The sequence below is a fragment of the Lindgomyces ingoldianus genome (genome assembly GCF_010093535.1).
Source record: "Lindgomyces ingoldianus strain ATCC 200398 unplaced genomic scaffold BDR25scaffold_14, whole genome shotgun sequence".
Taxonomy (NCBI): Eukaryota; Fungi; Ascomycota; class Dothideomycetes; order Pleosporales; family Lindgomycetaceae; genus Lindgomyces; species Lindgomyces ingoldianus.
In genome coordinates this window covers 436,354-458,413 of record NW_022985175.1, presented here as the reverse complement: position 1 = coordinate 458,413, position 22,060 = coordinate 436,354, and the positions used below count along the sequence as shown (strand labels likewise).

General features: G+C 50.7%; 6 protein-coding genes across 6 annotated transcripts; 2 read left to right on the top strand and 4 right to left on the bottom strand.

Moving 5' to 3' along the window:
• Window positions 1–3,605: 3,605 nt before the first annotated feature.
• On the bottom strand, window positions 3,606–4,432 carry BDR25DRAFT_285781 (uncharacterized protein; the record flags this gene model as incomplete). The annotated part of the gene is made up of 3 exons (XM_033688205.1): window positions 3,606–4,091; window positions 4,203–4,231; window positions 4,286–4,432. The coding sequence occupies 3 exons, from the start codon at window positions 4,430–4,432 to the stop codon at window positions 3,977–3,979; spliced, it is 291 nt and encodes a 96-aa protein (XP_033548129.1). The 3' UTR covers window positions 3,606–3,976.
• A 1,199-nt stretch (window positions 4,433–5,631) lies between these two features.
• Window positions 5,632–9,600, bottom strand: BDR25DRAFT_325067 (ARM repeat-containing protein; the record flags this gene model as incomplete). The annotated part of the gene is made up of 6 exons (XM_033692194.1): window positions 5,632–6,740; window positions 6,793–6,969; window positions 7,024–8,120; window positions 8,324–8,760; window positions 9,203–9,223; window positions 9,451–9,600. The coding sequence occupies 6 exons, from the start codon at window positions 9,598–9,600 to the stop codon at window positions 5,632–5,634; spliced, it is 2,991 nt and encodes a 996-aa protein (XP_033548128.1).
• A 3,089-nt stretch (window positions 9,601–12,689) lies between these two features.
• BDR25DRAFT_223348 (Zn-dependent exopeptidase) lies at window positions 12,690–14,145 on the bottom strand (the record flags this gene model as incomplete). Its single annotated transcript, XM_033685098.1, has 2 exons — window positions 12,690–13,760; window positions 13,819–14,145. Coding segments are annotated over 2 exons (1,398 nt in total), but the record flags the coding sequence as incomplete, so codon positions are not given.
• Window positions 14,146–14,513: 368 nt separating this feature from the next.
• BDR25DRAFT_393431 (uncharacterized protein) lies at window positions 14,514–17,640 on the bottom strand (the record flags this gene model as incomplete). Its single annotated transcript, XM_033698254.1, has 5 exons — window positions 14,514–15,073; window positions 15,116–15,213; window positions 15,243–17,351; window positions 17,417–17,437; window positions 17,467–17,640. 5 exons carry the CDS (start codon window positions 17,638–17,640, stop codon window positions 14,680–14,682), a joined length of 2,796 nt encoding a protein of 931 aa, XP_033548126.1. The 3' UTR covers window positions 14,514–14,679.
• A 27-nt stretch (window positions 17,641–17,667) lies between these two features.
• On the top strand, window positions 17,668–21,524 carry BDR25DRAFT_354529 (uncharacterized protein; the record flags this gene model as incomplete). Its single annotated transcript, XM_033695331.1, has 20 exons — window positions 17,668–17,788; window positions 17,850–17,953; window positions 18,077–18,222; window positions 18,248–18,358; window positions 18,416–19,029; window positions 19,069–19,109; window positions 19,150–19,568; window positions 19,601–19,673; window positions 19,710–19,812; window positions 19,851–19,880; window positions 19,954–20,008; window positions 20,040–20,067; window positions 20,097–20,192; window positions 20,224–20,413; window positions 20,462–20,508; window positions 20,559–20,709; window positions 20,784–20,991; window positions 21,021–21,130; window positions 21,163–21,355; window positions 21,398–21,524. The coding sequence occupies 20 exons, from the start codon at window positions 17,668–17,670 to the stop codon at window positions 21,522–21,524; spliced, it is 2,967 nt and encodes a 988-aa protein (XP_033548125.1).
• A 24-nt stretch (window positions 21,525–21,548) lies between these two features.
• BDR25DRAFT_354528 (uncharacterized protein) lies at window positions 21,549–21,787 on the top strand (the record flags this gene model as incomplete). The annotated part of the gene is made up of 2 exons (XM_033695330.1): window positions 21,549–21,676; window positions 21,712–21,787. 2 exons carry the CDS (start codon window positions 21,549–21,551, stop codon window positions 21,785–21,787), a joined length of 204 nt encoding a protein of 67 aa, XP_033548124.1.
• Between the last annotated feature and the right edge of the window lie 273 nt (window positions 21,788–22,060).

Genomic DNA, 22,060 nt, shown 5'->3' with positions numbered 1-22,060 from the left:
TATAATGGAGGAGGAACAAGAAGATTCGTGTGTATACGTATAATCCTGCCAATCTGAGAAATAGGCCATGCCAACAATAAGTCCACCAAGAAGCCGACGCTATGCACCACAGGAAGGGGAGATGGACGATGAGGGGAGATGAAGGAAGCACGTTGGGGGCGGGCATCAGCTGATGCTGTGTCAGTCATAAGACTATCTATGTAATAGCTTGCCGAGCGGGAAAAAACTCGCCTTATGAGGTCAACTCAAATGCTCAGTGTTATCGCCGAGCGCTTCCATTCCCACCGACGGCAACACGCTGCCTTCCCAGCCAGCTCTTGGGCGCTTCACTCTTTCGTTGAAGCACAACAGTATTACTTTGTAATCGGGTTGTCATATCGTACCAAGCGGACGTTATGAGTTTGTTCTCGCGACGGAGGTTCTCGAGCTCTTGCTGGAGTTCGGCCTGTGTGAATATTAGACAAGCATATGCAGGCTTAGCTAGAAATGGGGGTATGAGAGGGATAATTATAGCCGTAACGCTTACCGAACCCTTCTCAGCAACCTCCTTGTTTGCTTTCTCAAGCTGCTCGCGCAGCGAGTCATTGATATTTCTCTGCTCTTGAAGGTCCTAGTGCGTTATGTTAGCAAACGGTTCAATTAGGAAATACAGCTAAGGACTGCGGCAAGTTTTGGGGGCGGGAGGCCCATATCTGAAGGAAATGCCATAACACTATAGATGTTCCAAATGCGGGATTTGCTCGAAGACGTGCCAGGGCCAGGACTTGCCGCACAAGAGGACCACCGGCTGAAGAACGTCTCCGACGTCGCATTCGAGTCATTCTTTCGCGTCCTGAGGCTGTGAGGTTTCAACGCCCCTCCCCATATCGGTTGGCCTGTGTTACCCGTCGAAGGATGACCCATTATTCCGGAGCTGTCCTGTGTAGCATGCGTATCGGTGGGATAGTTACGAGCACTGAAGGGAGATGAAAGAGGGGAAATGGAAGATACCACCTGCGATCTCAAGGTCGAGACCGCCGGTGTGGAGGCAGAAATTTGCGTGCTCCGATGAAGTTGTTCTTGGCTTACTTTTCTTGCTTTGTCTAATGCGGCCTGAGAAGCCAGTATTGTATCTGTAATATCTGCAGAGGTAGTGTCGAGCACTTTCGGTTGTCTTTCTGATGATGCCTTGACGACACCTTCGATCTGCTCTCGAATAAGCTGCAAGGTCTCCGCTTTCTTGAGCTCTAGTAATTCGGGAGTTAGGTCGCCGCGGCTAAGAAGTGCTGCGCGAAGAAGGCTAGTCTTCTCCTCGTTGCTAAGCTCAAGATCTCGAAGCCGTCTCAGAGTCCTCTGCTGAAATGCGAGGAGACGCTCGTTCTCAGTTTGACGAGCTTCAGCTTTTGCCTCTTCGCTTACATCGGATTCTTGGTCATCTGTTAAGATATGCTAGCATTTGGTGACAAATGGGACTCACTCTTGTTAAGGTCATTTCGAAGCTCTGCAACCTCAAGGTCTTTCTCGCGAAGTTGGCAACGAAGTTTCTCGAGGTCAGCCTGTGCAGCCTGGAGCTTCTGATTTTGCTCGAGAAACGGCCTGAAATTGGTATGTCAACTACCGAACCATATTTGTGGTTGTATCAGTGAAGCCCGTACCGCTGAGTCGACTCATCCTTACTTGCCATCATGTCCGATCTCAGCCCAAGATTCTCTTGCATATGCTGAAGCGTTTCGGTTTCCAGCTTCTTAAGTCGCGCGTTCAAGATGTCGACTTTCTGCTGTAATGCAATTGCGTCTGAGCTTACTCGACCTTCAGTGATCGTCCTCGCACTTGATGGTTCATCAAGGTTATCGCCATTTTCGTCCCGAGCGAGTTCATCCTCGAGGCTACCTCCACGGGGAGCATGATTTGAGGACTCAAGTTCACGGATGCGATCTTCCAGTTCTCGCTTTGCATCCTCCGCTTTGAATTGGAGTTCTCGTGTCTGTTCAAGCTGTTTCATTAGGAGCAGATTGTCATGCTCAACCCTGGTCCTCTTTCCCTTCTCCTCAAAAATCGACTGCTCACACTGAACGAGGGTTTGGCTATTTTCCTTGTTGACTTTTTCAACCGCTATACACCGCTCCTCGACGCCCTCGAGGTCCTGGAGACGCTCGCGGGCAAGCTGATAGTCTTGGCGAAGTGTCTCTAGGTTTTTTGTCTCCTGTGTAAGGGTCTGGATCTTTTTCTTCAGGTTTTCATTTGCCTTCGCCTTTTGATTCAGTTCATCACGCTCGGCTTTGACCAACTGCAGTTGATCGCGTAGTTCTTGCTTGGATGCATCATCGGCTTTTAACCGCTCGAGCCGACGCTCCTGACTTTCCACGGTTTCCCTCGCACTCGACAGATCCGCCTCTAGCTCGGCAATGTACTGTCGGTCACGAGAGATGTCTGCTCGTAGCTGCTCAAGATTTTCGGAAGAAACTTGTGAAGACCCCCGGACATCCAGATGTAGCCTTGCCTCAACCAGCTCTTCCTCAAGTTGTGAGATGCGACCGCGATTCTTCTCAAGCTCCTCCTTCAACTTAGAGACTTGTGTCTTGAGGGCATTCCGGTCCCGGGTTGCTTCGAATAGTTGAGCCTCCTGCTCTAACCCCGAGTCTCGTTCGACGGCGGACCCTGCCCCGGAAACAGCTCTCGTAGGCGTCCGATAGCCTGAATGGCTGGGCTCCGGAGTTAATTCCTGATCGACACCGAGCGCAGCCATCCTCGAATCCAGCGACTGCATTTCCTGGATCGCTTCTGCAATCGTCTCGGCCGTTTTATTCCCAAGCTGGCCCATGACTTGTATCATGCGCTGGTTTGACTTGGGGGAATAGCACGCCGCAAGAAGAACCCCCATTGTAAGCTTTGCGGTGAGCATTGTAGCGCCATCCCTTGCGCCGGTCTTCAGATCCGGGATCATGCGCTTGGTGAGGACGGGGAGCTGCTCGCATTCCTCGCGGATGTATGTCGAGACGGCCCGTTCGATGTGTTTGAGGTTCTGCCATCGCGGTATCCAGTTATCCGAGCTTCTTCGGTGAGTCTCGTCGAAGTTGGGGAGGGACTCGTTGAAGTAGTCAGCGTCGACGTCGGCCAGTATCTGCCACAGAATTTGGCCATCTTCGAGCTGATTCCATGTGCTGACCCTTCCTGGGAGCTCAAACGTGTTTACCTGTATACCGAAAGTCAGTCTGGGTTACTACCGAGGCTTGGGAGGGGGCTTGAACGCGGTGCATACCCAGTCGAGGAGAGCTTTCAGAAGCTCGGGCCTGAAGTCATCCATCTTATGAGCCGCCAAAGCTCGTAGTTATCTTGAGGGGATATTCAGTGTCGAACGAATGGGGGCTATGCATGGTGAGCGGGCGATGAAATCATGGAGAGGAGCTTGGTGAGCGCGAGCGAAGGCTGTTCGACGCGTGGTGGTGGTGGTCGGCAATGGATTGACGCTAACCGAGAGCTTCTAGAAGGACTCACAACGGCAAGATCGTGCTGCTGCAAGGTGAGCCAAGTTAACAAGGCAACAAGAGCTCTTGCGCAAGAGTATGCGAGAAAGCTGAGGTATGAGAAGGCCCATCGCATGCTATGCATGACATTCGGTCATGCCTGAAACGATGCGCGTGCCTCAAACACGTACTCGCCCATTCATCCATTTTGGCGGGGAATCAGCGGGTGTAGTCGCCCAATCCATCATGTTTCATCAGCATAGTTATGCAAGCGCAAGGTCAGAACGTCCACTCTGTTCGTGATCCATGTATCCACAAAAACATTAACCTAGTTTCCTGCAAAACGAAAGCATCCGCCCGGCCCTGCCTCTGCACGATTGCCGGGAACCAAGCTCCTGCCAAAGCTGCATTCCTTCCAGGAAACTCCTGCACCCCAAAAACACCATAAGTATGACGAGGTATGAATCCCATGGACTACAAAAGTACAATTTTACGTTTCCGCCCACCCCTCAACGCCATCTGGCCATCGAAGTCTATTCTTTGTTGTTGGTCGTGACAACCTGATCCTCCTCGATGAGTGCATTGTATTCGCTGCCCCAAGCCTGGACCTGTTCCAGAACAGCGGCGGGTGCATTGCAGGCGAAGCCCCTATGAGTCTGTAAGTACGGCATTTGGCGGGCAAGGTCAGTTTGGCCTACTTGATAATGTCTATCGCTGCATTAGCATATTGTCACTAGCAGAAGACCAAAGACAAAGCACTTACTATACGTATGAGTGATTTGGCCGCCCTAAGTAGTTACATCAGAGGCTTATCGACTTGGCCGCGCATCTTAAGTACGTACAGCTTCGCGGATGGCATCCATGGCCTGGTCTACTACGCTTTGAGGGGTGTCTTTTGGATAGCTGATCACTACGCTCTTTTGAGGTGCGACTGCCATGGCGAAGGCGGCGAGAAGCGCGAGCAGGAGTGAGAACAAGGCGAATCGCATGATGAAGGTGGTGGGCTGAGCGGGGTGTGCAGTACTTATATGTCGAGCTTTTACGGGGCGAAGAGGGCGAAGAGGAAGGTCGGTGGTGGGATATGCGAGTGCCTAAATAGATGTCGGGAGCCGGAGGGAGCGGGAGAGGCAGGCACGACAGGGACTGGAATGCGCTCATCGGTTTACTTGTCTCAGAGCGGAAGGTGGCGTAAAAGCCTCTTGGCAGCCACACCTTACTTCACAAGACGCCAGCCCCGCTCAATTCAGTATCTGGTGTGCCAAAGATCAAATAATATCATGGTTCCAATTGCCACCTGTGAAGGTGCTACCTATAAAATGTGTGCGTGTCACAACGAATTTGCAAACGTCAACAAGCTGGAAAGAGCAAGTTTGGTTTGGCAAAGACGTCGCTTCAACGCATAGAAAAGTCATTCGTCCACAGTTCACCATCCACCATCCACCGTCCACCGTCCTTCAGAGAAATCCGTCAGAGAAGGCTAGAAGCTCCCCGCCCTCCCGCCCCCCCAAAGCCAGTCGCAGAGTATATCCGTAACCAAGCCCTAGGCGCTGTGTGCCATCATGAAGAATAGGGAAGAATGTATGCCGCTCATGTCATGAAACAAGGGCAAGCAAATAACGGGAATGCAGTGATGCCCATCGTGAAGATATGCATTGTGCAGGCAGAATAAGACAGCATAGAAAGGAATGGTGCAAGTCGATGGGGGTAAGAATTGGAAGTAGTGGGGAAGAATGCCGATAAAGGAAGCGGGGGAAGTAATGAAAAAAAAAGGTTCCAGCATCCATGGATTGATGCAATCCCATCGTAAGACCGCTCCGTGGCGCCTTGGCGATGCCGAAAAATAGTCCGAAGCTCCGTTGAGAATGCTTGTGTATGTAGGAACAGTGACCGCAGTGCATGTGAGCAAGAATACTATACAAGACAAGCCTACAAGCCAATCATCGTTCAATGTTGGGATCCAAAATGAATTGGAAATGGTTCGCAACCTGATGGCAGGCAAGCAAGATTGGGAATTTTTGTGAAAGAAATCGCTCCTTGAGGAAATGGCCACCGAACACCAACGTGTGAGATTGACAACTCGTAGCGATAGAGCGTAGTGATATGGTGGTATCCAGGTAACGTATCTTCGCAAGAGCGGCCGTTAATCGTCAACTCGTTACGTCGTCAAGGGACTCATTAGCGTCGGCGCTTAGAAGAAGTTGCCCATTCCACTGGATGGGGGGAGGCCGAACTGTTGATAAGCCTGGTTCTGTACAGAGTTCTGAAGGTGGTTGGGAAGGGGCGGGTTGCTCAAACGGTGGGGTTGCGGTGAGGCAATATTGGAGCCATAGGCGTTTGTGGAGGTATACATGGGTGGAGATTGGTAGGCGGAAGAGCCCGGAAGTTGGCCGGTGAAGGCGGCTGCCATCTCAGGAGACTGGGTCGTTGAGATCGTGTGCGGAGAGACATGTCCAGAGGTGGTGCGACCAGTGAAGGCAGCCAGACGACCCTCACGTTCTTGAACCTTGGTGGAAATGCGTCGTCCATATGGAGTCTGACGGATGCCTGGTAAGATAGGTCGCATGCTCTCAATCAGGTGAAGGCACATATCCGGTGGAGCGAACTCGAGCGCAGTCTGGATGACATAGTTGCCGTAGGAATCGCGCATCAGCTTCTCAAGCTCGTTGGGGTGCATGAGCTCTTCAATCATAATGCGCTTAGTCTCGGCGTCGGCGCAGCGGATGCATTTCTCGATCACATTAGAGCTGAACTTCTGCTTGGAGAGCTCGGCCACTTTGGTCTGGAATCCGAGACACATAGGCGTGGTGAAGCCCGGATCATTTAGATCGAGGATGTACTGAACGACGTAGTTGCCGAATGGATCTTGAACCAAGTGGAAGCTATTCTGGGTGATCTGGCGGACAAGCTGGACTTTCTGGAAGCCGGACGCATGGTCGATGCAGCGCTGGAGGACACAACAGCCGTGGCGATGGGTGCCGACCCGAATACAATTCTGGCCAACGGCATCGAAGATGAATTGAGCATCCTCGGCCTTTAGGTGATTCAAGCACTTCTGAATAACATGGTTGCCGTTCAGATCCTGGATCAACTCAACGACTTGGCCAGCAAAAGCTTGGATAATCATATCGATCTGCTCTGGAGTGGAAATGAACTCAATCATCTTCTGAAGGGCGCGGGTACCATGTTGGTTGAGAGCAATTTGAACCAAAGATGGAGCAGCGTTGCGGACAAGAGTGTTACGCTGCTCATTGTTGGTGTACTCGAGGAGCTTCTGGCACAAGTAGTTGCCAAAGGGATCTGGAAAATTGTCAGCGCCGCGACGAAGTCATTGGTGCAAGCATGAACTTACCAGTCATTAGCTCGACGACGTGTGGGGCTGTCTCATTGAAGATGATCTCCAAGTACTCTGTATTGCGCTCCTCCAGTTTCTTTTGCAAGAAGCGGCAGCCATGTTGGTCTTTGCACAAAACGTAGATCTCATGTCGTGGCATCGTCTTCAGGTCGTAGTTAACGTAGCGGTTTGCATCTGCTGTTCAAGTTAGCCTGTCTGGTCATATTTGTAAACGGAAGTGTAATTTACCACTCTGGAGGCGTCGGCTCTGAATGACGCGAGCTTGGCTATCCTGAATGCGACCTCCCGGTCCATAGGTAGCGTATGGGTTGTAGTATGATACACCAGCGTACATGCCAGCCTGCTGGTACGGAGACTGTGGACCGAGTTGCGGTCCCAGGGACAGGCCGTTCATGGCATTGTTCAACATTGACACTCCGTAACCATAATATGGAGCCGTGGAGGAAGAGCTCGAGGAGTACTGGGTCAAAGTCGGTGATGCAATAGCGGAAGTAGTGAGACCGATCATTGGCGCAGCCGAAGTCATGGAAGGGCCGAAAGGGGCTGCACTAGCATGAAGACCAGACTGCAACGGACGGTATGGGGAATCCTGATCCTTGAAGCCAGTAGACAAATCACGGCTGTGACGGTTCGACATGGCGTTCGGTGGGATGCGGCCGAGATTCGCATTGTGATTGTGCAAGTGTTGCTCAGCGTGGGAGTTGACCGCGCCCGAACCATTGACACCGTTGCCATTCTTCATAGTCGGAATATCATTAGTAGAGTACGACGATTGCAACTTTGGCATACCATTCACAGCACCGTTGGAAGGGCTTGCGTGGTAGCTAGATCGCTTCGAGTCGTTGTTAAACGGGCTGAAGTTAAACTCAACGGAACGGCGATTATTGGCCATAGCCTTGGTGGGAGTCGTCTCGACGGTACTTCCATTGACTTGACCAATGTCGGACTCGTCGGCTTGAGATCCCTTCCGAAGAGCGTTACTTGGGAGAGATTGCTGCGATTGGCGATGACGATAACCCGGCCATCCATTGGTCTGAGACTCCGGTCCTGGAGATTGAGACAGCGCAAGGTCAAGCGCGGCGGATGAAGCGGATAGTTGCATGGAACCGTTGCCGTTGCCGTCCCGACGAACAAGAATGGGGAACTTGTCGTCCGTAGTATTCATCTGAAGGTACGATTTGACATCCGGAGAGGCGGTTGGGTTGTTCTGCTTGTCCTCGTCGCCAAACAGGTAGGCAGCAGTATTGATATGACCGAGAACTGAGGCAAGGTCCGGAAGACCATCGCGATCAAGGTTAGTGACAGGCATAGACATACGGTTGTTACTGATAAAGAGGTTAGCTGAAGTTCAAATCAGAAATCTTGGGCCTGTTGGACGCGTTGGAATATGGGCAGACGCGCAGACTAGGCGAGAACCACGCGGAAGACTGTGGAGCTTGTGTAACTGTGAGGAAGGATTGCAGCGAAGGTAGGTGGAGTGAGAGAAAACGAATGTTTGATGGAGAGACTGGTTCGGGTTAAAACTTACGTTCGAAACACCGGGCTAATAGGGACGTATTCATGCTCGTCGAACTCTTCGCCTTCTTCGTCAGAGTTGCGCCGGGAACCAGGCATAGACTTGGATGGATAGCTGGCAGTACCTTGGGTGGAGGCATTGGATGGTGGGGACGTGATCTGAGAGGTAGGACGGCTGCCACGAGGGGTAGAGGCAGTCATACCTGGCGGAGAGGTTATGCTAGACATGCTGAAACGGTTGGGACGAGACAATGCAGTCGGGAAACCGTTACTGTTGTTGTACTCGGGTGGAGTGGTGGGCTGGCTGTGTTTGCCGTACTGGATGTCCGATGAGAGACGGTGGATCTCTTCTTCGTCGCGGCGAGACTGTAAATCAATAAGTTCCATTTCAGCTTCAAATCTTCGTCGTTGTTCTCTCAGGTACTCGTACTCAAGCTTCTTCTTTTCGAGCTATGAAGCCGTCAGTAGTTGACGCAACCTCAGAGCGCGACGTTTGTTGACGTGGAGTGAGCGCGAGAGGTGTAAACAAGGAAATATGAGGAAATGATATGCGTAGGCAAAGATCAAAGGAATAAGAGAGCAAGCAGAGGTAAGAATGGCCTGAGTATCAGGTAGAATAGGATATATTAAACTCAGATCTCAGAATGAGACAAGAGTTGTACAGGCAACTGAAGCGGGCGGTAGAGAGAAAAGTTGAAGTTGAAGTTGAGGTAGGTGGGTGGGGAGAGGAGAGGGGGGTTGTTGGGGGAGAGGAGGTCTCTTATACAGGTAGCCCTGGAGACGGAGGGAGGGCTTGGCAGGTGGAGGAATAGCGGAGTAGCGGTATTTGGCAGTATTGAAGCACCAGAACAATCAAGTGAGAGAAAACGAGAGAAAGAAATTTTGTTCTTACCACTTGAAGCTTATGGTACGTCTATTTGGCGATGTCGAGTCAGCTAACTTTCTTATTCAATTCGTATTGTACGGGCAAAGACAAACAGCAATGAGAACGACAGCACGGTAGACAGTGGCAGTTCACCAACAGTCCCACAATAGCTAGCTAATAGAAAGATCAGAGGACGATACGTCTCCAAAGCCTCAGACAGCCGTCGAACTCGTGATGCCCCAAAACTACTACAATGAGAGCGGGCGAGGGCTTACCGCGGTGGTGAACTCGGTCGGCTCAGCCGCCTGTCTACGCTGCAGCCCAATTGGCGACAATGGAGTGTTGAGAGTAGGGATATTGTTCGTGGTAAAGCGGCGGTGGAGGTGGCCCCGAGCATCACTCGAGGCAGCGTTGTGCGCCGACATCTGGGTGCCGACGCTGCGAAGGGGGGAGGTGATGGAGGCGAAGGATGACTCGTCACGGGGGGATTGAGCGTTCCGAAAGCGCATGTCGTCGCCACGCTCCCCAATGCCGGCGGAGTAGGCCATGATGCTAGAAATACACTGCTCTTGTCCCAGGTCAGCGCGGATTGCCATCGAGTCTCGAGTCTGTGGGAGGTGGGGAGGGCGGTGAGGGGAGACGAAAGGAGCAGGAGGAGTGGCGGGTGCGCACACCTCGACGGCGAAATTTAGCAGGCACGGGAGCAGCCGTACTCACACAAGAATTCGTACACAGGGCAAAGAGCCCGCGGAGGCCTCGATGCTGCGATCAAACGCGGACTTCTCGCAGGCAGGAGGTTGAGAGAGGGTTCGCCAGGATGCAGTGGGAGTGCTGTACCTCGCCTTGGCTGGCGGCACCGTGTGGTCCCTGCGCAAGGCCAGATGCTCTGTAGCACGCCCGGATTGGTGCGGCCGGCTCTCAGTAAAGGACAGACTGAAGGAAACGAAAAGACCGGCCGGACAGCCCAGCAGCTGCGTGGATGGAGATATACAAGACTATGAGTACATGTCGCGGTGGGTGCAAGAAGGGTGAGCGAGGGTCCAGCACTTAAACGACGAGAACCTGACTAGACTGCAGCATGCACGCCACTAAGCAGCGCTGTCGAGTCTCCGCGCGACGGCCTTCCGCCGCACATGCTGGCCAGCATAATAATAACGGAGACGGTGCAGCACATTGAAGCTTGCAGCGCCCAACCTCTCTCCCTCCACATCTGGGCATTGTGACCCGCGTGGACTGGACGGCCGTCGTCGTTCTGCCCTCCAGCTGCGAGCCTCGTGCCGCCGCGCTCGATGCTCAAGACCCCGACCACCGGCCATGCGCGTCGCATAAAGTACTCCTCATCATCTACCTAGTCGCCCGCAGCACTTCCACAACTCTACCCTCTTCTCCCGTCTAAATTTGGACCGTCGTCTGTTCACCATGTGGTGCGCACCAACCGTGGAAGCTGCTGGCTGTTTTTTAAATTTTTGACAGCCGCGCTGGGCTCTCCCCAGACCACGCAAGAATGGCTCTGGTCGACGGCCAGTGATGAGGCATGCTTCTCCATTCGCGGACAAGCAGGCGAGTGCTGGGCACCAATCGAAGCGCGCTGGTCGGCACGTCTGGACAGTGGTCAGAGGCACAGAGAGGCAAGGAGGGGCATTCATCCTCCACCTGGGTGCGGCCTTGATCGCGGCCAGTCTCCCAAATGCCGACGCAAAGCAGCCGGTGCCGCTCTCTGGCAGCCTTCCCTCAGTGGTCGCCCAGTGTTGCTATTGTGTTACACTGAACACCGGCTGGAAACACTCCTCACAACCTCCGTCGCGGCCGCCTGTGTCAACCTTCATTTAAGGTCCTCCTCTATTCCCTCGCTTACTTCCTCGGCCATCCCCGCACGTTTTCGTCGGACGTTGAGGCGCTCCGAACAGCAGCAGCATGCAGTGACATCTGGTTCCATCATCTGCACGGCGAAGAATTCGGTCTGGTCTGGCCCGTGATCCTTCACCGCCTCTGAAACAGTAACCCGTCCTGAAGCTAGCTCGTATCCGGCTAGTTCGCGGGAAGCAACGAGCAATGAGTGTTTCAGAATCGGCGCCAGCATTCCCCGCAGTCATCGTGGAACAAGATTCTGCGAGGCCATATAAAGAGTAGAGAAGACCCTGTACTGCGAAGAAGAAAATGCCAAAGACAACTTTGGTCGCGGCTGCCCGCGTTTAGACTAGAATTCGCCGCTCTATTTAGTAAAAAGTCTTATCAAAAACGTCTATATTCGCTCTATTTTTGAGCACCTGAACGCTGATTGGCCCTCAACATCCATTCAAGCTGCAGGTCGTTGCACAGTATGCGAGAACCGACTGCAGAACAGTGAGTTGACCGAACTAATCTTTCAATCTAGTACCGAGATTGAGTGGTCCGCTCATAGAATACAAGATACTGTCAAACACTCCAACCTCTGCATTGAATGCGCAAGTTGTCTCATCTTCCGTGTTCGCTAACAGCCAGAGGGCTCCCAAAATCGGCGAAACACTAACCCAGAAGAAGCACGCTCAGATCGTTCAAAGATCGAGACCAGACGGCATCACTTCCAATTTGTCCAACGACCACATGCACACAACCCACAGGCAGGGACTTCATGCACGCTCCCCGTGACAGCGCATACCTACAGGTATTCGCTTCGGGGCATTACCAGCACAGCGCAAATATCTTCTGGTCAGAGTATGAGTCGAAACTTGATGGAGAGTGTGGAATTGGTGCTCTACGCTCAGAGACATCGAACTCGATTCCAGAATGCCAGGCTTTTGTGGATCGCGTTGCTCTTAAGCAGGTCTACTTACGAATCCAATATAATGTGGGATGAGAAAGCAGCACGACCGCTGCCGCTAGAACATTCTTTGCATCCCAATGCATTTTGACTTCCCCTCTGTACGGTTCGTTCCCCATTCCTCTATTCCCTCTTGGGACCCTTCTACAGTCAATGTGGATCCAGTGAAACGCGGCAACCTAGAGTGGAGCCAGCAAACTGTTGGATTGATACCCAGAACTAAATCAGCATCCAGCGTCCCCACCTTAAGGCAATCCATAGATTCCATCTCCACGTTCTTCATTTGCTTCAGTCGCTCATTGTTCTAGATTTCAGTTTATGCTGTTTCTCTTAGATTTATCAGATAACAGGCCTATTATAGATTCAAGGAAGTTCATAGTGAATGAGAGTTTTTAACAGACAATGGCAAATATTCTTTTAGTGTGTTGGTCTTCTTTAAACCTCTAGTTGTCCACAATAAAACACGCGCCTCGAATTAGGGAGATCAGAACCCTACATGAGTCCGCTAGCGGGAGACTATTCACATGTGGGTTATTCAAGGCTAGTGGGGACACGCTGTCAGAACTCCAACACTAGAGATAATTTCTCCGAGGCGGTGTCTAACATAGTAGGACTGTACGCTAGATTCACTGAACATGAAGAGTCTCGAAAAGGGCAATAACGGTTTCTGTCTCTATTTCGAATTTCATAGGATGTTCTACAAATTTGTGACACTCACTGAGCTCTCTTAACTGTTTTCCCGCCCCTCCTGCTCCTCGGCTTCACCCACCTCACTTCCCCATTTCTTTTCTCCAGCCCCTTGGGCGGCAAACTCTCAAAAGTCGTTGCATATGTCGCGACCGCAGCCGCAATCGCCTTCGTATTTAACACAAAAGCCTCCATATTCAAATTCTCCACAGTATCGCCCGCTTGATGGTAATTCGGATCAGTGGCAACACCTGCCTGTCCACCAAACGCCTCCGCCTCCTCCTGTGTCTTAATTTCCTCCGCTCCAGTGAAAGTACCGCCGGCTGGAATGCCATTATCAATGAAGGCGAGGTAATCCGAGCGCCCGTCGAAGGCAGTGGCTGTGAAATTTTCGCCAGCAGAGGCAAAGTAGTTTTCGAAGAAGTGTTCTATATCTGCGGAGCCGGGGGGACCAGTTTCGTTGAACGAACTACCGTCACCATCGTATATGGCGTATATATAGTTTGGCGAGGCGATCATATCGAAGTTGAGATATGCTCGCACATTCGCTAGCTCGGCGGCAGAGAGGCTTTCAACGTAGTAGGTGGAGCCGAGAAGACCTTCTTCTTCGCCTGACCAGAAGCCGAATCGTACCGCATTATTAACTTTATATTTGGCTAACTGTTTTGCGACCTCAAGGATGCCAATGGTACCAGAGCCGTCGTCGTTGATGCCGGGGCCGGCGGCCACGGAGTCGGTATGGGCCCCGAGCACAAGAGTTGTGTTCTGCGCGCCGCAGTTGGAGGTCGCGAGGACATTGAAGGTGGTGTAATTCTCGATGACGCTCAACACGCCGATCGAAGCAGTCACGGCAGCACCGCCAGTAATCAAACTCACGATTACGGTACCTTCTTCCTGGCTCAGGGATACAGTGGGAACATAGTCGCCTTCAGGCCGTGGTGGTACACCCAAAGTACCATTTAGAGCACCAGGGATGTTGTTGTAGATGATCGCGCCTACAGCACCCGCAAGACCAGCGTATACAGACTTTAAGCCAAATTCGCAGGTCCCGCGTGAGATAAGAGCGATGTTACCCAGTACTTCAGCCGGATAATCGGCCTAAATCTCAAATTGGATTAGCCCCTTTGTGGATTAGGAGTACACAAGAGCGACCTACCGGGTCGCACCCCAAGTTATTCACCACAATAATGGGCGCGCCAACATTCCCGCTCGGCGAAAATTCCATAATCCCAGGCTCATATGTGGTTCCATTAACTGCTAGAGAAGCGGAAGCATTGAGCTGGACGAGAGAAGAAAATTTCTGTTTCTCGACTGTGTAGTAACCGCCCAGAGCGTCTAATTCTGAAACTAGGTAGTCGACAGTGTCATTGTGGGCATTCCCTCCCATCAGTCTATTACGCTTAGGATACGCGTAAGCAAAGTCTTGAAGAATTTGAGCGCCTTTAAGAAGGGCGGGTCCTTCAATAGACTTTTGGAGTTTTTTCTAGGAGCTTTCAGTTGTATTTCTAACGAGAATGTTTGCCTTAGGGATGGTAAAAGAGATACTGACAGCATTTACGAGAGGCTTGTACTCGCATGTTCTGTTGCCATGCCCGTGGCCATATCCCCGTGGCAGAACACTCGTTGCTGATGCCATAGCAGCAAGGGCTCCAATTGCAATTACCGCCTTCATATTGAGTATGAACTAAAAGACAGTTCAATCGCAATACAGTGGGGGGGAAGAACGCAGCACACGACATGCAGCATTCTTCGCGCCAGGCCGAGCTCTTTAAATAACCCTCTAAGAAGGCAAGAAACCCAAGACTTCATTAATCTTCATCAGCACCACAGTCCCCAAGAAATGCCCAATCCATGCTGATCTCGACCGCAATCCAGGAACTTTCCAGCATAGCATCTTGCTCCCCTTGCTCAGTAGCAAGGATGCGCTGCACCTTCCAGTAATCTCATTGGCGAGCGCTTCCATCATCTAGTCAGGCTCCTTGCTCTTTCAAGCAGCTCGTGATATCAAGCTGCAGGTTCATTGAAGCTTCGGTTCCTGGGCATTGCTGGGCGAATTCTGGGCATATCTAGGTATCTGATAACGGGGGGTTAGAGCGTCGCGGGACGACATGAAGCCGAATAGAATAAAGGGGCAAGGTTGCCGGGAGAAGAAGGTTGGCTTGAGGATGGACATCAAATGTTGGTATCGCGGGCTCGGCGAGCGGAGTGGCGGCGGGGCTGCTTTAGGAAGGTGGTTGTGGGAGTACTGGCCAATTAAAAGGAGAGAGAATACGAGATGAAAAGTGTGTTTTGGGAATGAAGCACGACATGTGGACCACATTGACAGCTTCGAATCGTAGCCTGCGCTATCTAGATGGCCACCAAACCATTCATCATACAAGAGACTTTGTCCAAACAGGAGCTTCATGCTCCTCAAGTCTGTGGACTACAACTGGGAATAACAGCTGTTGAACCAAGAAGTGAAGGCCATCCTAGCACCCCTGGAAATATGTGAGTAGAAAGAATCCACTACTCTTGTCCCGGGCTCCCTTGGTACCACCTCTTCATTGACCTCCAGCCCTCAATCGACACTAGTCGCACTCCCAACGAATCCAATTCTGAGGCTGGTAGGGGTCTGACTGTAGGCTCCGAGGGCAGGTTCACGGCGCTCGAGGACAATGCCTGTGCGTTGTCTTCTGCCACAACCGCATCCTCAATGCCTTCCATTTGCGTGATTGTGGGGCTTACTGTGGTTGAGAATGTCCATGTCGATTTGACTGCGGCGTCAGGCTGAGGAACCGTTTTTCTCTCGGACAGTCCGTCCTCCCCAGAAATAGACATTGGAGACCCAGGCGAAGAAGACTCTGGTACAGCGTGCTCTTCCACCATGAATACACCCTCCGCAGTGCCCTCCTGCTGGGTCTTCGCGCCTATTGCGGGTGGGGATTTCGATGCTTCTTTGGTAGGCATACTAAGATGAGACGTCTCTTCTCTCTCGGTTGATCCGTCTTCTCTAGAAATTGACATTGGTGACCCAGATGAGGTAGTACCTATTATCTCTTGTATGATGACCACAGGTTCTCGCTTAGGTGACCGAGTCTTTAGGGTCTTTTTAGACTTTTCCGTGTCAAATTGCTCCCTCCGCCATAGTAGCGATGGGAAACTTTCGTATTCAACCTCGTCTCCTTCATGAGACAAGCCTCCTCTCCTAAATTCCATCGTAAGGTTACTACCTCTCTCGTCCGCATCCAACAAATACTCAAAATCGCGGGGCGGCTCTACTTCACACTCCCCATTGTCCAGAATATTGCCGCTTGCGACTGCCGCGGCAGCTGCCACTCTTCTGACAGCTTGGTCTCCTGATGATGATGATGATGCTGCTCCCGAGGATGAGGGATCTCGATTGTCACCGCCCGTGGCCATATATTGATTGATCTTTAAGAATTCAGATATCAGGCCCGGTTTTGGCGGTGTCCGCTCGGACCCTTGATCCATTGAAGGCGAGAAATCTAACCTAGTTCCAGCCCTCTTCAAAAGTTCCAGGTGTTGAGCGAGTTCAGCGCATCTTCGCTGTAAACTCTCCGCTTCTTCATACATCAAATACTCATCTTCGGTCCTCTTAAGTTCGGTCCGCCTTTCCTCCATCAACCCCAAGAAAGGAGTTGTCTTAGGCTGTTGGAGGAGCTCCCCCAGACCAGCACGTTGATTCGTCAACTCTTTTCTATCCCCCATTAATTTTTGTTTGTCGAATTTTGCCTCATGCGCTCTCATTTTCTCCACAACTTCCGCCAGAACCTGCTGGTCATTTGTGCGTGTGACATTCATCACCCAATTCTTCGCCTCGGTGAAGCTATCCCGAGGACGCAAGATCTGAGAATTCCAATCTGATGGAGGAGGGTAAATATCCCATAGATTTACGCTCGGTCGGCGGATTAGCGAAGGTGGGTCGCACTGTGACATACCCTCTAAGGGTGGAAGGGGTTTTGGTAGACGGTGTACTCGAACGGAGATCCGATATCCTCCAGATGGTTGTCGCAGCCAAAGAAGGTCCTCCCCGGGATGCCGCTGATAGAATTCAATTCCTTCTTCGCAACTATCGATGATTGAAGCCGCCGCGGATTCACTTAGATCGTCTATGCAATCAAGGGCTTTATTGAAGGCTTTAACCTCAGGACCTGAGAGAGGGATGGCGCTGTCAATTCTATCGCGTGCATAGAGAGGGTCTCCGCATCGATATCGGGATGGCGCTGTAGAAGGTCTCTGAGAATTCTCAGCAGGGCCGCTGTCCCGACGTTGCTCGGATCCTTGATCTACTGCAGACTTGGATGCAAGAGTGCTGAAGGGGCGCTTGCTTGGGACTAGTTCCACCTCTGAACTCTTGCGCTTCCCGGGCATAAGCTGTTGCCTATGCTGGCGTATCTCTTTACGGGCAGGGAGTCGCTGATGTCGTTGGCACCCAAGGGGATTTTCGAATATGACCCCAAACGCACTCTCGTCGGCCGAGCCTCCAGCATCCTCCGAGGTACTAGAAGTCTCCAAAAACTCATCGGAGAGTCTCAATTCAAGCTCTCCGTCTTCCTTTATTTGTTGTATGGGACTCGAATACTTCACACTGTTTCGGTTCTTTTTGTCGTTCTGGAGCAGTGAGTGAATGGGCGCTTGAGATTCTTTGTCTATATTAGAGGAAGCCATAGTAAAGGATTGCATATGCTACGTGGCAGTATTCGGTGGTATTTAATAATGGTGGGCTGAAGTATCCTGTTTAAGGGAGTGACAATTGTTGTGGATGGACGTATCTAAGGTCGTGTAATAGTCATGGGCACACGGAAACACAGCGGGCGGACGCAGCTTCCTTCAACGTGACAGACTGTTGATAACAATTGCTGTCCCAACCTGGCTTCCAGTTGCCTTGGTTCGGCTTTCCGTAGCGACCCAGAATACTCCTGACCACTCTTTCCAGCCTTTCCCCGCAGTCCGAGGGATGCCTTGCGATCTCCATACGACGAATTAATTTGACGTCTCTATGATGCTTCTTCTTCTCTCCCAGTCCATGTACATGTCTTCGCAGTCCTGTTTCCAACCAATCAAATACACGAATATCTCAACCCTAACATTATTTCAATCTCTTTCGCAGCGGTCTTCCACGCGTCTCCTCTAAAGCTTGTGAGCAAACAAAACTTACCATGACCCACCAAATTGATGATCGAGAATTGTTTTCCCGGCACTCCTGTGTTCATCTAAGCATGTGGCAGACTACTACATGGGTACGTCGTGACCTCATAGTGAATGACAGCGCCCTGGTAGCGGCGGCAGTTCGTTTTAATTTCCAGGGAATACTGCTATACTAATATATATCACCTCTACGCCTACTGCACTGTACCCGAGTTTAGCAATCTAATCTCCTCTTTCAGTTTTCTCTTCCCCTGATTCCGTAGGATATCCCAGCCGATAGTTCAGTGAACTTACATCGAATTGCTACGTCTGTGTCAAACATCCCAAGGGCTTTAATGGACGGAACCATGGTCTCGCAGTCCTTGATTTGCGCGAGTGATGACTGCATATCTTACCAGTTAGCGTTTAGGTGAGAATGAGTTGAGAATGGTTAGTGAGACGAGGGCTTTCTCCACATGGGCTGTCTTGCAAGAAAGATTGTATGCATCTTGGATGCAAGTCTTAGATCCAAGGCCAGCGAAGGGTGGTGCTGTTGGATTGCATCAGTGAGACAGAAGCTTATTCAATCAGTAAGAGAACTACTGTTGAGGAAGTTAAACAAGGGCTGTTTCTTATGTGTCGCCTTGGGAGTGCGACTCCGCTATAACCTCGATGTATTACTTGGCTACGTCGAGTTTTTTGATCCGGAATGGGATCGTCACCAATGAGTTGCTTCACCCGTTTGAGATATTCATCCTGTGTCGGGAAAGTTTCATTTTCGGCCCCATAAGAAGGGAAGACGATAGGGATCCACTTACTCGATGCTCATGTCTCATTTTCCCCTTTGAACTCGAATTTACTCATGCTAAGTCTCACCATTCTAATAATGGCTGTCTAGTCATAGGCCGGATGCTTCTCATCGGGCTGCATCACAAAATGTACATTCCCCTTTTTATGTTTCACTACATGGGAAAGATATACTTCAGCTTAGATGTTGATAGCGGGACCTTAGCTGGGTTTTTATACCATGGGAATTCCAAGCATTCTGATTCCTTGGTTTCAGGCCACGGCATAACTGTATGGATACTTCGATTTGATGCGGTAATCTTAGTTGGTACTGTTGTCTCTGACAGTGCTGATGATACTGCTGATGATACTGATGGGAGAGTCTTTGGATTAGGCAATGTAGTGTCGGAGCGCATCGAGAAGCCGTGTAGGGCTGCACGCTTGGCCAGAGGTGGCTCCAATAGGGATTGCGGTAGATCCACTTGATTAGATGGTGAGGCTGCGTCGTATTCTCCATTTGCACTGAACTATGTTAGAAAATTGGCCTAAGGGCAGGTGAGGAGGAGGGAAGTTGCTGTTAGGAAACCTACTGGCCCTGTGTATTGTCAATGTTTCGTACCTCGCGGGGAATCGTTCCCCCACGAGTGAATCCTTCAAAAGTTGGTATTCAAAGTTCTGGAAAAACGTTGTTGGGACAGATTTTTCCCCAGACATACTTTTGCTCCATCTACACTACATCATATTTTCGCCTTTCGTTGCAACTAAGACGCATTCCACCTCGAGGTCAATGTCTCGGAGGCATTCTGAGCCTATCTTCAGAGACGTTCAAGAACCGCTCTGGCGGCTTCTTATACTGACTGCAGCCATGTTGGTAATCGGTGCTCGTGGCGTATCTGCCGAACCAGATGTTGCTCCAATCCTAATTCCGGTTAGCCCTACCAAAGTCAATCCTCTAAGACTAGGAAGCCGACGCAAGCCGCACCATGCTGAGTTAAAAAGGCAGGTAAGAAATGTTCTATCAGGCCGACTCTTACGATTAGATGGTCGGTCTCTAACAGTGATGGAAGTATTGGCTTCCCGTCGGTTGTGACAGGAGTGCATTTTCCATTTTATGTGAACTATAGAATGTAGATAGGCTCTGGGAGATTGCTTCTAATGGCGTTTCTTTGGAAGAAGCAGTTGTTGAGACCGATTATTGTCTTTAGCGGTCCGCTGAAAAAGGAGAGGCGCTTAAGTCCATAATAAACATATGGATCGATGACGTACTTGTAGGGAATAGCGCATTCATAACACTTAACAAATGTTCTTGGGAGAATCCTGCTACTCTCTACCAGAGAAAGAAGGAAGCTGAAACAATGGATGGGTTATGTTGAAGTGGGTGAATTGGACGCCGTTCCCCCCTACTTTGTGTCAGAAAATCTTGATTTGGCGTAATCTCATCCTGACGATCCTTTTCACGAGGAGAATCAAACCACCCTCTCTAAGCAAGGTTATTCTAGACATCTGAAGCTAAAAAAGACAACTCTCTTTCTCCAAATTCCACCCCCTTTCATTATTGAACGTTTCAGCTCTTTAGGGTATACAATCCTATTTTCCTTCGACTTACTCGACAATGTCCCCTAGAATCTTAGTGACTGACATGCAGGTAGAAGACATGTCAAGCAATGAGCCTGTCTATCCAAAGCACGATGCCCGTTGTCTCATTCGACGTAGCCACAAGATACCCTTGCTCATCTGCTTCCGCCTCTCCATCGCTCGCCACGTGCACCTGATCCGGCTTAACCACTTTCCGCAGATTTTATACAGGGGTCTGGGCGTCCTCCAACACGATATGAGTCATTGGTTTAAGGGGAGACTAAGAACTCCAGAAGGTTGCGATTGAGCCGTATGGCCCGGTCTGGTCGTGAGCCCCAGCCCATTTGCAGCTGAAGTGAGTTCTAATGATATGTTGGGGTGATAATGGGTGCGATCGGGCTGGAGGAGGGTAACTTTGTGAAGCGGAATCTGCTGTTTACCTACGGTCTTGATGAAGGGGATATATGTGCCGTTCAGCTACGGTGGAGGTATGAAGCTGTTAGTATGTCTTTTAGAAGAAATATTTTAGCCCTCATAGGAATATATGAAAGCTATGGTCGATGTAAAGGATCCGCCCTAGCCTGCTTACCCACTAACCCTCGTTTTAGCTATAGTCTTTCTGTATATCAGTGCCCATCGAGTGGTACCAATGTACTGCATCTGAGCACACTTCACCGAACATGGCTCTAATTTTGGACAAAAGGCTGTGGCTTTTAGCGCTTTCCCTAAATTCAGTCCTAAGTTTGGCAGTTTACACTTTCCCACCGAAATCCTTGGTAAATGTCGAAGGATACTTGGGTCAAGACGTTTCAGCTAGCCCACTCCTAAGTCTTAATCTGTGAGAAGGCTAAAATGGAGAGACTGGAGTATTCAAGGGGCCGGGTCCGCTGAAGGAGGTTCACGATGCCTCCACGAGCAAAGTGGTTGGCTGCCCTGGGGCTCGGATATTAGAGACACCCCAATCCTGAGCCTTTTTTGTAAGATTGCAGTCCACATCAAGCTTATCCAGCTACCACTGGGAGAGAAAACTACACTCTTATGACTTCTCTCTCCTCATCTCCTCGGACATGTTCCACAGTCACGCGAAAATACCTCACTGTTGGAGGAGGTAGTGAAAAACGTACAAAGGATCGGAAAGTCAAGGATGGTGAGAAGGGCATGCACAAACTAGGCTATGTGGCGGTAGAAACTGGTACCGGGAGGTTCCTAAAGAAGGCAGCCTATCGGCTGACGACACTGCAAAGATATCATCGCAGAAGAAGGTTCAAGGGAAGGGATCAGCCTCATCCCCTTTTGCGAGCCGGGAGGGTAGCACACGAATATCCAAAAGCTGAAACTAGTGAAGCGGGCGCCGGGACAAAACTGAGGTAACCTTGACCGTAATCCTCGTCAAAGATGTATTGGCAGCGACGGCAGCCAGATGCTTCTGCGCAACATGACCTCGACGTAGAAGATCTTATCCTGATGCACGAAACCGATCTCAACTTCTCTTTCGCGAACTCCGAGACAACCCATACTTGCACGTCAGCAAATAGCCAAGCAGATCGAACTTGTGCAGAAAGTCTGGTAAGCTCCAGGCCGTTATGGAGGACGAGAACCACGTCAATCAGTATGATGATGGAACTCTGTTCTGATACAATCCTACCATCAAGAAAGTCAGAGCTCGGTCAAATCCACGTAAGTCTGGTCCTCACGTCGCTTCATCTCCTCTTCCGATGCCTGCTCCGAATGTGAGATATCTTAGAACGCCCCAACTTTGATGGAAAATTTGAGATTTGGATACAAGGACAATTAAAGTTTGACGGAGTTTGACGTCCTCTCACAGCTCCGTAGATGGGATATTGCTGACAGCGCGCTCTGACTATCGTGCAGAAGCAAAAGAAAGGTGATAAAAGGAAATAGAACGG